We start from the raw sequence: 14772 nt of genomic DNA, 5'->3' as shown, positions 1-14772 counted from the left end.
AAGTTACAGTGATTTTTCCTTTTCTTTTTTATTTTTTATTTTTATGTGAAGATGGAACATAATCTAAGCGGTTTGCTTTTCATGTTCATTTAAATAGCCATTTTATTTAATTAAGAGTGAAAGGACTATTTAGCTATTTGATAGAAGACGAAGGACTCATATTGCAATTTGTTTAGACTATACAATAGGTGTTCTTTAAAATGGCAGCCGCTGACTTGGTTTGGAGGCTTTCGAATTTCAATTTTTGATACTCGTGTACGAAGAAACAAACCTTGATTGTCAAATATCCGGTGTTATTTGTAAGAATCAACAAATATTTGATTTTGCTCGTCATTCTTGTCATTTCTAACCACATCAATTTGATATCATAACACAACCTCATTCCTAATAGGAAATGGCTTGTGGAATACGAAGTGTATTTCACGTTTCCCGGGTGTTTGAGCCACATTATTTTGATAATAATGCATTTTTGAATAGTGTATTGATGAGAAATGTGTGATTAAAAAATAAGAAAAAAATTTTGATTTGCGTTTAATATTATTTTATTAAAGAATGTGAATGAAATGATATCAAATCACTGTTTAAAAATACATTTTTTTTTGAATAATGTGGCTCAAACAAACCATCAATGTTGGAGGATTTCATGGAACATAAGCAACAAAATTTGCAAATTTCTGTCTGCTCTCACGACAATCTCACCACTTACCCCACCCATCAATCCTATCCAATCCGAGTTCAATGCATATTTGAAAGCAATTTTTCACCCCAAAAAATCAATTTTTAATTGTTCGTTCACTATTCAAACCGTCATTTTTTACTTCTTCTCTAACATGTAGAATTGACTTCTCTCAAACGATCAAAAAATCAATTCTCAAAATCACTACTGAACAAGCCCACAATTATCCGAATACAGTCCAAAATTATTTGATAATGGGTATACTTCCTGCATAATTTGATAACCCATAAGTATTTTACCTAATCAATGCTCATATTTTCCTACTATTGAAGATGAGAATTAAAAATAGGAAAATTTAGATATTTTTGGGTAGAAAAGTGTGATGACAACGTTTTTTGAAGTCTAAGATCAAGGCTCAAATTTTAGACACTTAAGGGGTGTTCTCTTTGTGTTTCAGTTTTGTGTTTTGAGTTTTAAATTCATTTTGAATTTTGTGTTTTGAGTGTTCGTTTTGAAATTGTTGAAAATGCGTTCTTTTTGTTTGTTTCTCAAAACAAAAAAAATGAAATTTTTTTTTTTTTTTTGAAATTTTGAGAATCACCACAAGATTACCTCAAAAAAAAAAAAAAATATATATATATATATATATATATAAAAATAATAATAATAATAATAATTTTTATTTTTTATCTGAGACTATTGGAAAGTAAACCCACTCTAATACCAACTATGACGGCCCGATTCCTTAATGTTTCGAGTGTCACTAAATCATAAGCTAAAATTAATTTAAGTGATATTCAACATTATTATTTAATCGTTTTCGAAAACGGGAAAGAGAACACGTTTTCACCGTTTTGAAAAATCGAAAACAGAAAACGGCCCGAAAATGGTAAAGAGAACAGGGCCTTAATTTTGTATATCTAGCAATTCAGTAACCAATGTCAACAAATTTAGAGAAAAAGATACAGATATAACGGGAGGAAGTACAATATCAATAAACGCTCCCAACAAATGGAAAACAACTCAAATAGGATACAACTGGACGACAACATAATAAAAAACGATTTGGGGACGAAGATCAAACCAATTAGAATCATTAGATGCTTTCATAAAAAACGAGATGAAAGATTTTCAAGTAACTATGAAACCAAAAATAGATAATGAACACATGAATGTAATGAACACCACTTGACTACAAGTCACAAGTGCCTCGAGATATTTAACTTACAATCCAAAATAAAACTTTAATCACCACATAACTCCAAAAATCCTTTTTTTTTTTTTTTCTTTTTTGGTGGATTAACACTATAGTTCCACAAATCTTAAACTGCTTTAAACAAAGGACGCCATAAACGAGAGAAATAAAAATAGTATTCTATGTTAGAACATTAAGCGGAACAAGGACAATGCACCAGCTTATAAGAGTGTGTTACCATTGCCAAATTGTATCTGTGTGCAAAACAGTTCCCAGATCCCTTTGATATTTATCAGCTGCTCGGCTCTTCTAGAAATTGTTTCCAAGCAGTTCCCCGTCACAAATTTAATTCCTATCAATGATGGCAGAACTGCTGAAAATAGAGTTTGCCAAACAGTCTAAAAGTCTCTTCCTTTGTACGGCATTTCCTGCAAAAATAAATTTATTAATAAACAGTGGATATATATAATTTGATTTTAAACCATCAGCATACTGAATTAACTTAAAATAGTTCCGCAAACTGCTGAGGTAGATGGTGATAGGAAAAGGTATTCGCCAGCTTTGGCAATGATTGTGGAAGGGTCCAATTTTCTACAATATGCATAGTGGCTGAAGCACAATCAGTTTGTCTTATCTTGCTTCAAGGCAAGGCTACGACCCACTCAATGGATCATCTCTGGCAATGTTCTAATATATAGTTCTCATTTTTTGAAAATGATAACATACTGTTGGGGTAACCAAACCCCCATCAAGATCCCCTGGTGGAGCCTAAAAACCCATTAAGGTTATATTGATATTTTGCGAAAAAAATAAATAAATAAATAAACATAGATAGATCTCACTTATATTTTCTCGATATATTGTTTTTCTAGCTGATAAGCTCAAAAAAAAAGCACTGCGTTTTAGTTCTTGTTAGGGAGTGTTTAAATTAAAATTTAAGTTGCGGGTTGTCAGGAATGTGAGTATAAAAAGTGAATAATAAGTTATGGGTCCATAGAATGTATGGATAAAAAGTTTGTTTAACCAGAAACATGCACTTAAGTGCTTGTTTTTTGAGTTTTTATGCCCTTTCTTTGCAGATAATGGGCAAAAAATATAATACCAAAAACCATGTTAGTACAGTATTAAGTCAAATAACATAGGATCTCCGAATTGAACAGAGATCGGATGACCGCTAATAAAGATGTTATCATATGCTAAACAGGCATTTTTTTCATGAGCATATTTTATTTCTGCAATGTTTTCTCTTAAATGTTAAAATGGTTACACGATCCTCACAAATAATAGAATTGTGTACTTGTGCCATAAAGCAATAGTAATGCTAGCAGCAGAAAGAACAATGAAAGATAAAACAGGATGTGTCCCACATTATTGTGTCAGCATTCTTATGATAATACAAAGATAAAGCACCACTCTGAAACAAACAACAGTAGTAAGAAAAGAGACAGTAACGCAATTTAACTTACTGGGGGATATGTTGGCATGTACAAGAATTGCCGAGGCTGACCAATTATCATCTGCTGCCCGTACTGTATTAAATATATAAGTAGAACATCTACATAATTAGACCCCAAAAAGGGTAGAAAAATTTATGCAGAGCCATTAATTCCATAAAATGTCAACAAACCTGAGGTCCATTTGGATGAAAATATGGCTGTGGCATCTGTGTAGCCTGTGGATTGAACATAATGGGCTGTTGGGCAGAAAATGAGGGTCCAATCTGATATTGGATAAGATACCAGTTGTAAAACTAAAAATGAAAAGTAGTCCATAACAAAATATGATGAACAACATAATTTTGCATCATTTTTTTCCATTCCAGGAATATTAAATACAGATATATATGACAAAATCCTACTTAAAAAATAAGAGGATTAGAGAGGCTGCTTATCCTCCTAGATTGCGGAATTGTCTAGACAGATTTCTATTTAAACAAATAATACAAATTACTTTATGCAGAGTTTGTATAAGAAAGAATGTATGCGCAATTTTGTAATGGATATCGTACCATACAAAAACTAATCTTCATCAAACATAGTAAAACTTTCAACCCCAATATCTACAGCTCTCTTGCAAAGCACGGTGTGTTGGAAGCAGGAAAGAAAAAAATTGATCAGTTGCCTAACCATGAATCAAAATCATTATTCATACAGTATCAATTAGATTATGGCGAGAAAATCAAACACCTGTTTTTCATTTGACAGATGCACGAGTACGATATTTGCTATGCAAATAAAGTAAAAAAATGAATTTGTGAAAGTAAATTCTCTGGAACATTAACACTAGTCAACTCATTTTCAAATAAACAGAGGTGGCATCGATAAAACAGCAAAATGTGTACATATATCACTTTGCAGTTTTAGCAATTAAGGCGAGTTTAATTTACAGAGAAATCATATATCACCTTGCAGATTTAGCAATTAAGGCGAGTTTAATTTACAGAGAAATCATATATCACCTTGCAGATTTAGCAATTAAGGCGAGTTTAATTTACAGAGAAATCATATATCACCTTGCAGATTTAGCAATTAAGGCGAGTTTAATTTACAGAGAAATTATGTCATGTTTGTCAGATGGTAATCAATTGCCATATATGCATAGTATAAGAATAATAAACCTCGTAGCAGTTAAAAACTATTCACTCACCCCAATACTAACAGGCATGCCGTGCATCTGTGATACAGCACCCATGTTAGCTTGATAGTAGAAGGAACCATCAGCAGCAACAGGAGAAGCAGGTCTTAAAGGTGCCTGAGATGGCATGAAGCTCTTTGCATTGGGATTTAATTTAAATTCCTGAGGAATAATCAAGAGCAGTAAAAGATGCAGCAAAATATATCAGCCACATGGCAGAAATATAACGGGAGAGAATTTAAATTGAGTAAAGCAAAGCATGTCCAAAATAATCCCGTGTTTGTGGCTCAGTGGGGGGAAGGGGATCAGTTTAATTGCAACAGCCATTATTGAATAAAGAAAATATAGCAACTGTGTCATTCCACCTTAGCATATGGATTCAATGTTGACTTCTCTGAGGACAATGATCCCACAGATGAACTTGGTGATAATCCACGACCAGCAGTTGATGTGGCACCTCCACGATCAGAAGTTGAAGATACAGAACTACTGGGCCGGGCATGAGAAGTTACTGTCCCCTGTGGTTTGGATGGCACTGCACCCTGTGAATACTCATTGGAAGAACTTGCCTTTTCCTGACCCTTGGACGGAGGATTCGGCGGATCATATGCGGTAGCATTTGGAGACAATCCACCCTTATCAGAGCTTTCTTTCTTATATCTCAATGATGACTTCATATCTGCAAGAATTATCAATGATAACTGATATCAGTGCTGCATGAAAGAAAATATTTAATATGACGCCAGGGAAAAACAAATTCTAGAGAACTTGTTTCCTTTTTCATCATCTCCAACTTAATTAAAAGAAAAAAGAGGGGGTTGCAGACTTTGGCCTCTATCTCAGAATCAATTTACTAAATGCTAACTGATCTAGACCAACTGAACAAATGTAAACAGTGCCACAAGGATCACTCACCCTCTGCTTTTGACACTTCAGTATGATCAGGTAGCTGCATGGAATAAAAGATGATAAGAATTTGCCAGCTACCAATAAAATAACTGGTAAAACAATAACGAAAATCTCTTAAAGCATTCAACAGATGATCACCATTGGCTTTTCTATATTCTCCTTGCTGCAAATACTATCCACCCGTTCAGTTGACTGGTCGTCTTGAAGCCTAAATCATTTAGAGATTTGTTAAAACTTCATCAAGAATAGAACTTCCTGATTAGGACTTAACTAACATTATATCAACATTCTGCAATTATTAGTATCATGTCACCATAAAAGAATCTGACCACAAACATGGAATATCAGGTGATAGAATAGGAACCTGCTAGCGTCAATAGCTGAGGTATTTTTAGGAAGCAGTTCAGTTGAAAGTAGATGAGCATTATCCTCCAAACTGGAATGACAAAACTCCCTGCAAGTACTAGTCTGAGAAGATTGTACTTCGTCCTGGAGATGAGGAAACAAAAATTAACAAAATTAGATCTTGAATAGAGTTTAAAACAAAAGCTCTAAAAGAAACCGGCAACTGATTATCCAAAAGCCAGACACATAGCTTGATGGATCACATAATCATATACCTTACTTACAATGTCTTTTTAAGCGATAAACCCTTTTGATTAATTTTAGCCATTTCACTACAGTTATAGCACTCACATCAGACTATTAAGACTAATAAGCAGGATGTTTAAAAGAGCTTCTCTAGACACAGAAGAAAGGAGAGCATAGTGCTCCCATAGTTGGCAACAGAAAGTCCAGTTAAAAAATTTATGTTTAGAGTTATTGCCACAAGAAAGAAAGTAAACGTCAAAATTATACAATCTGAATACAAGTTTTGTGAATATAAATTACATAGGCGGTCCTATTTGTAATCCTTGAGCTTTAATTCCAATTGATCCAAATGTTAGAATTTCATAAAAATGATGATGAAACTCAATTATTACCCCCCACCCCCCAAAAAAAAAAAAAAATTAAGGAACAGCATAAAATGTTGTACAACAAAAAATAAAAAGTTTCAAACCCAAAAATCAAGCACATGCTTGTCGTTGCAAGCGAGACGGAAAATCTGTAGCCAACTATCTGAGGAGACGCTTTATTCCCTTTTGACAAGGTGGATGGGAAGAAAGGAGGAGAACGGAGGAGTCAAAGGAGGGAGATCATGTACTCTGAAAAAGTAAGTAAGATTGCAGAACAGTTTGGTGTAAAAGAGTATAATTTTTCTAAACCTCAACATATTCACAAATAGATGCAGGCTCTAAATTCCCATTTTGCAGGATCAATTGTGTATATCACAGGCTGTCCCTCTCTCTCTCTTACTCTTTACGGCTTTTCCATTTTCTCATTAGACGCAGGGAGATGCAGGGAACTACGGTTGGCCACAGAAGATATGATGAAAACATGAATACCAGAAGTAGAAAAATTATAGTGCAAGTAAACACAGAAGAGCCAAAGATCTAGAAACATAGAATGATTAAAGAAAAAGGTCCACTACCACATATGAAGAGAGGCAGGCAATACAGAAAAAGTAAACTTTAAAGCTTTTAATTACCATCAAAGGTCTAGAAGAAATTTGAGCTTCACAATTGATTTTCCCAGTGTCCAAGTCTGTGAAAGGTTTGCCGGTGACAGAACCAGAGACATCTCCGAATGTTTCATCATTTCGAGAATTCAACAATATGTCCTCAATCTCATCATACCCACTGTCATCAACTTCCCTATAGACTGATGAGAATCTGGTTTCCTCGTCAATTTCCAGATTTCCAGTCAGCTGAATACCTCTTTCCTATTGAAGAAATGTGTTTGATATCAACGAAGAAAAAAATAGGTCAACAGAAACAGAGAGAAAAGCCAAATTATTGTAAAAATCTAACAGGGTTTCAATCTAACCTCTGCTAGATGGAGATCATGGGTATCCTCACCCTCAATCTCTCTAGCTATTCTTTTGGCTTCTCTTTCCAAGTCTCTCATCTGAGGGCCTTTCTCAAGCTTTGTCGTGTAAAATTCCTCATTGAAGGTGCTTTTCACTCCAAATAAGGTTTCATTTGCTTCAAACTGATCCCAGCCTCTGACGGACAGATAAAACAAACATTGCATCAGTGAAAACAGCACAAGAAAAAAGAGGACACCCTGATGAAACCATGTCTTCGATGATTTATAGTTCATAGGTTCTTGAAAAAATATATTTACGAGAGGAGAAGCAAAAACAGCAATATCAACAATTAAATGGAATGTGTGAACTTCTCTTTGATTTTGAAAGGTTTCTGCTACAACTAGTGTCTAACTTCTTGATCTGTAATTGTGGTAAAAGGCACTCGTGTTGGAAACCATCACACGGATAAATTGTATTTGAAAAAGTTAAGCGAAAAAGGAGTTTCAGGAGTTATTCTATCTAGTTACAAATTTAAAGAGATAAAATACTTTTATCCAAAAGTCAAAGAGAGTCATTCAACAACCTATTCCAAGGGCCATCAAATATATTCTCCAATTCAGGACATCCAGGATCATCTGCATCGGGGACCCAGGGCTCCAATTCTCTGCCCAGGTCAACGTGCCGGGACTGTGATATGCAGGAATCTGTCATAAGCTCCTGCTGCTCGTCATGTTGTAGCTCATTTGTTAACCCATCCCTAGTTACAGGCACACCCTGTTCCAGTTAACAACAAAATCACTTTACCCTATAACCTTCAATGACACATCAACCATGAAAAGACACTATCGCGCACCGTGCATAATTGACAAAATAAAGGTCACGCGTAAGGGTGAAATGACTAACACCATCTAATTTGAGGTTGACAACTTGGAGGTATTCCAATAAACAGTATCATTTTGTTATGTAAGATTTAGTTATATTTAGTAAGGTAATAAATAATGGAGAACACATTGAACCTTCGCTATCACTTGCACCAGCTCCTTAGTCGATATGATCAAAGTCCTTGAACATGTTTTATTAACAGAATCAAAAATATTCTTCTGCCCTTGAGAACCATCTTTTATTAAGTGTGCCATTTTCAGAACAATCCCTGCACCAAGAGCAAGAAAGCAAATGTCAAAAGACATTTATATTTATTTAATGGGGGATTTTAAGCAGATTTAATCAGCCATAATGTACTCTTCTTATTAAAGTTGAGCAACTATATCTGGACGCACCAAAATCCTTGTCAGCATTTGTAGCATGAAATATTCCAGAAAATACAGATCCATCCGACACCTGGACTTCTACTTGATGTCCAATTAGGCATGTAGTTAAATATATCATTCGATCACGTGAAGGTGAATCAAGTCCACCTCCTTTACCTGATATTTAATAAGTTAACAAAAACTGACAATGGAACTTTATGAACAGTATTGATTGACGAACTCTTACCTGCGTTGGTGAACCTGCTAGAATTTGTTTTCCCAGCCTGGAGCTTACTATCAAACTTTGTTGCAATATCTCTTTCACTTTTACGACGGCCATATCCATTGGAAGATCTGGGTTGTACAACTGGCTGCATATTTATCTTCAAAAGTTGAACTCTTATATATATGGAAGAATCAACCCCAGGCTCACCCGTTCAGCAATAGCTGCAAAGGTTATCAACTGCATAAAATAAATTATGACAGGCAAACTTATATTACTAGAGAAATAGAGAAACCAAACATGTCATTAGCAGGAGATTCCACAAGATAAAGTTCCTATGATTATACTGAATCTAACAATACAACTCATCAGTCAGGGTCCAGCCATAAACACAGAAGTCTAGATATCAAATTTCTCCCTCTTCCATCACCCCCCCCCCCAACCTTTTTTCGCATCAATATTGTGAACTAGAACTAGACAGGAAACATATGTAATGAAGATGGTCCATAAACAGAAATCACCTTGGAAAAACTAAAATTACAGCAGAGATCTGAGTATGTTGCAAGCAATATATTTTGGTGAACAGAAATAAAATAAAAATATAATTATTTTTATTTGATGAAGTCTCAGTCAGCTTACTGAAAACACTTAGCCCTTGTTTGGGCTCCATTATTTCAAAAATGCATCTCTCTCTCTCTCTCTCTCTCTCTCTCTTATTTTCAACCACACATTTGCCAATAATATAATATTATATGTAAATTCAAAACTTTTCCTTATTTTTTAACCACACCTTCTCCAAAAAAATCACTATTCAAAAATACATTTTCTCCAAACAAACAGTGGCTTAATTACCTGACAAGAATTAAATTTTTCATGAAAAACAGAAATTATCTATTGAAACTACTACCATTGTTACTTTGATGTTTTGCATCTCTCCTGATAGATCAACGAGGCACTTCACATATCATCAAGATAACATTTCATGAGCATGGAAGCAAAGCTAACCTTCCTACAGATGCTAAAAAGTGGAATTTGGGGTTAAGAAAACAAACAAACAAACTAAAACACTTGGCATAAGCGCAAACCACACTCTTGGCACTATATTTTCCATGGTGAGGGTGGGGGTGGATAAATTCAATCAAAGTTTAAGACTAAGAACCATGTTTAAAACGCCCAACATAGTTGGTATGGAGGCGACTTACCCCTCTGGGGCAAGGCAATGCCTCAACACAAATCATTAAAATTTAATATAAATCAAAAAAAAAAAAAAAAGGTGCTCATAATAAACCATGAACCGAAAGTTAGTAAACTACTACTTAGACTAGAAATGCCTAAAGATCCTCTGCATCATCGACTGCTGAGATCTTCAAGAAAACCCCCCTCCTCATCACTCTTAGTTCCTACTAAGACTAAAAATGCCTAAAGATCCTCTATATCATTGACTACTAGGATCTTCAAGAAAATCATCCTCCTCATCACTGTTAGTTCCTTCTCATTCTTTTCATCACCATGCTCCACTTGCAATCGTCCCCTTCAGGAAAAAAGAAGAATTCAACACCATAGAGACAATGAGAAGAAAATATAAAAGAAATATGGCATAAACCTCGTCATTGCTGATTTGCCATTTAAAATTTGCAAATTCACTTGGAAAAAGGTTTTATCACATATTAATTGTAGAAAACTAGGGAATGTTTGCTTCACTTACTCTCTTTTCTATTTCCTAATTCTTTTTTCTAGTTTGTAGGGTTGGATTGTGATAACAAAGCCTCAAATCCTTAAAAATTCTAGGTTATTAGAAAATTCCAAAACACTAAATCCAATAACAAAAAGCCCAGTAAGGGCAACACAATCGAAAGTATTCTGTCACAGCCCAAAGGCTATTGCCTTGAAGCATGTGACTTAACAAATGGGACTCAATGATAAGCTTCGAGACGCTTGATGACAGCCTTAGGTGAGGCACTTCAAGACATAATCCTCAAGCGGTTTTTAGACAATGATTAGGAGAAGTATAATAGTTAGGAAGTACACAAACCTTAACATGCGACCATAAAATATAAAGTGGAAGCAAGGAGGAGAAAAGATATCTTAAAATGCGATAGTATAGTGTATAATGTCAAGTAAGAATACTTTCTAATGATGTGTAAAATAGTAAAAGAACAAGGGTCTGAAGCATAATTAACCAAATCCCCCTTTGAAAATAAAGGCCCAAACAATAGGCATTTCCAGCTAACACCCCGTCCGAGCTGACACAAGTTAGCAAAAAACAATTTTCAAACATGAAGATCACTTCTTATGGTGAATACATCCCAAATGGAAAAAATGACAAAAATCAGTAAATTAGTCGTGTAATGTGAACAGAAGTAGCAGGGCGTTATGCCAACCATTTTGGAAAACACAATTGTCAGATGACAGCGAACACTCTAGTAAAACTGGTCAATCATATGGGCATTCTTGAACCTGCCCTCGACTTGAAAAAGAGCTTAAATCATACAAACCATGCTCTTAGCAATAATTCCCCCACTATGACTGGGAAAGGTTTATGAAAGCTTGAACAGGCCTATATGTGCTTTCCCCAAAAAATACACCCTCTACAGGCAACTCATTCGCCTTCAACACAGCACTAACAGGGAGAGGGAGAATCTTCTACCTAACACGCACATGTGTATTATCTTGTTTCTGAATGATAGCAAAACTTCCAAAAACAAATATAACTGCAGTGAATATCATTACAATGCTACATAAATTAGGAAAAAAAAGCTATTCAATCAACAGAATTTGCAAGTTCACCACTACAGAATCACCCAAGGTTCAATTGTAAGCTATCAAAAAAAGTGCAATGGAAAACATCAGTTTCCCAGGCACGACCAATATTCAAGTAAATATCGAGCAAAAACATAGGCAAATTGCTCAGCTATTCCTCAATCATTCACAATCAAAGAGAATCTAGAAAAATATATTGTTTTACAATGCCTAATAAAAACCCTAGAAATAATCGCAGTTCAAATACCTACAATCTAACAATAAATTAAATATAGAAACCTAAAAATTATAGATGTGCACACTTGTATAAATTCATAGAGAGAGAAGCGAGGTGTGCTTACGAGAGAAAGAGTCCGATCTGAGTTTGATCAGAAATACAACAAGCTGTCGTGTGTTTGTTTTTATATGGGGGATTACCGCCACGCCAGAGCCTGACCCGAACCGGATGATGTATCAATTCATGAATTTGAAGGAGTTTATTGGACCCGGATATTGACCCGATTAGAACCATTGGGTCGCAGAGTCGATCGCTGAGTGGATAGATAGATTAGGGCTGGGCAAATCTCCCGAACCGAACAGACCGAACCGAACCGATCCGAACCCGACAGTTCTTGTCAAATTAAATACCCGAACGGGTATCTGAATTGAGAACCGACGGGTACGATTCGGTTCTCGGTTCTAGACCAAGAACCGAATAAGAACCGAATCTTTCTTTTTTTTTATATTGATTAAATCAAATTATTTTAATTTTAATTTTTTCTAAACAAATTAACAAATTAATGATTTCTAAATCCAAATTTTTGGCCCAATAATTTGTTTCATTTCTAATTTTTTAATTTTTGGCCCAATTACTCATTTTATTATTTCATTTCTTAGCCAAACAAGATCAAATATACTAAATAATCCTAAACACCTACAATAAAGTGCATAACGTTGTCTCGACTCTCGCAGCCTATCTAATATTCCAAAACCTATACAATCGTCGGCCGACACTCTGACCTCCGATCGAAGCCGTGACTTTCCCCGACTGAAACTTTGATCGTAGCGATTATTTGAACAAAATAGTTTACTAATCTCTGACATTCCAAAACTATTGAATGTATCATTAGTCGTATTTATATAACGTTGTTATAAATGTTAAAAAATTTAATTATAGTACAGAACCGAACGGAACCGAACCGATCCGAACCGAACCGAATGGAACCGAACCCGAACGGTTCCATAATTATATTTGGACCCGACGGTTCCATTTACTAGAGACCCGAAAAGTTTGGTTCGGTTCGGTTCTAAAGAGAACCGAACCGAACCGAACCGACCCGCGCCCACCCCTAAGATAGATTGTGATAATTGCAGTCACGGCCCCGAATCTTTCAAAGTTTTGTAGATTTTACCTTAGTCTTTTATTTATTTCACCTAAGGTTCCAAATCTTTCAAGTGGAAGCGACTAATAGTGATGGCAATAGGGTGAGTTCGGGGTCCCGCTCCATCTAAGGCGGTAGGGCAGAGACGGGGCAACTTTTTGCCACATTTGTTACCTCGTTTAATTTTTTTTATTTTTTTTACATTTTCAATACTTTGAATTATGTTATTATTATATAATAAAATACAAATTTAAAATGAATTTTTAACTAGTGAATTGTCTACAAATAAAATTACTTTTAATCGTTTACCTTTTTTCCTTTAACGGGCGGTTGCATCGTCGCCCTACGCTGCCAACTCCTTCAGGATAAGTTTTTTTGCCCCATTCGAAACGGATTTTTTTACTATCCCTAACAACTAAAGGATAAATAGATGGAACTCAACCATATTTCCATTAGTTGACCAGAAAATTAAGTTTGATCATATTTTTAAACAATTTCAAAAATGACAAAATAATAATTTTATGATTACCAAATAAAAAAGTAAAAATAATTAAATCAAAAAATGAAAAATGGAACCTTCTTCTCCAACAGCCCACCCCGACCCTACACTACTCCCACAAACACAACCAACAACCTGTAAAATCCATCAATTTGAGGTAAATATAAACTTGCTATTTTATCATCTTCAAAATTGTTTAAAATGTGGTCAAACATATTTTTTCGGTCAACTAACGAAAAAATTAGTGGATTCCATTCATTTGTCCTTCAATTGCATACACTTAAAAGATTTGGAATCATGGTTGCAACAAATTAAAGGTTAAGGTAAAATTTGCAAAGCTTTAAAGGGTTTAGAGTCGTGACTACATTTCATTGAAATTCAAAAAATAATTGATTATACTTTTCTAATGAATTATGTACTTTTAAATATATATATATATATATATATATATATATATAATAAAAAAGTCTTAAATAGTTTATTGTCCTTCACAAAAATAATCAAAGACAATTTTTTTAAGTATTGTTGCTATCATAAATACATTTAAATTTATTATAATAGAACTTAGAGTTGAAATTCTTGAAAATAAGGGTTATATATTGTAGTATCGCCTATTTAGGGTGTGTTTGAGCCCCATTTTATGGAGAAATAAAAAGTTTTGTTATAGTAATTTTTAAAGAATATATGGTTAGAAACTAGAAAAAAAAATTACAAATAAATTATTTTATTAGAAGAATGTGATAGAAAATAAGTTTGAGAATATACAAATTTGTAACAAATGGAGATCAAACAATCGAGTCTGGCAGATGTATTCAATCATAAAATATAGTGTCCAAAGGAAAACAGGATCAATTCCCAAGACCATTAAATTCTGGAAATTTAGGGTTCGTTTGATTGTAAAAATAAAATTGAATTGCCTAGAAAACGAATTTCATGGAATTGAATTGTTTAGAAATTTTTTTTTTTTTGGAATTGTAAATTATTATATTTGATTGATATAATTTTTCACGTGGAAAATGTTGAAATAAAAGTATTTTTTGGTGTTCGCTTAACTTTATTTTATATGAAAATTATCAATTAAAGGGATAGAATTTATTGGTATTGGAGATGAAATTTGTTCTCATTGCCAAAACAAAATAAAAATCAAAAAAATCATCTATCTTTTAGTGTTCATTTGATCTTGTTTTATATGAAAATTATCAATTAAACAAAAAAAAATTTTAAAATAATTCTTAGAATTTGTTTTCATCGCCCAAAAAAAAAATTGAAAAAAAAAATGCTACAGTAACCGAGAATTGCAATTCTTACAATTTGAATTCATGGAAAATGGCTTATGTGGCACCAAAAATGAAAATTCAA

At 34.1% G+C, this 14772-nt stretch overlaps 1 protein-coding gene across 3 annotated transcripts; it reads right to left on the bottom strand.

The window, feature by feature from the left end:
- Positions 1-1804: 1804 nt before the first annotated feature.
- Positions 1805-11996, bottom strand: LOC111374711 (polyadenylate-binding protein-interacting protein 3-like). Of its 3 annotated transcripts, none has more exons than XM_022997433.1 (15): positions 11895-11996; positions 8818-9017; positions 8601-8747; positions 8340-8473; positions 7907-8097; positions 7341-7518; positions 7003-7236; positions 5779-5903; positions 5553-5622; positions 5421-5454; positions 4871-5184; positions 4518-4667; positions 3499-3591; positions 3338-3400; positions 1805-2299 (listed from the first exon to the last, which is right to left on the bottom strand). In XM_022997433.1, exons 2-15 carry the CDS (start codon positions 8945-8947, stop codon positions 2270-2272), a joined length of 1893 nt encoding a protein of 630 aa, XP_022853201.1. In that variant the 5' UTR covers positions 8948-9017; positions 11895-11996; the 3' UTR covers positions 1805-2269. The 3 variants fall into 3 exon arrangements, with proteins under 3 accessions (XP_022853201.1, XP_022853199.1, XP_022853200.1); XM_022997431.1 differs by having other exon boundaries at positions 1831-2299; positions 8818-9033; positions 11895-11984; XM_022997432.1 differs by lacking the exon at positions 11895-11996 and adding an exon at positions 9701-10016 and having other exon boundaries at positions 1831-2299.
- Positions 11997-14772: the final 2776 nt, after the last annotated feature.

Source organism: Olea europaea, unplaced genomic scaffold (assembly GCF_002742605.1).
Source record: "Olea europaea var. sylvestris unplaced genomic scaffold, O_europaea_v1 scaffold1279, whole genome shotgun sequence".
Classification (NCBI taxonomy): domain Eukaryota; kingdom Viridiplantae; phylum Streptophyta; class Magnoliopsida; order Lamiales; family Oleaceae; genus Olea; species Olea europaea.
This window is presented reverse-complemented; position numbering and strand designations above follow the sequence as displayed.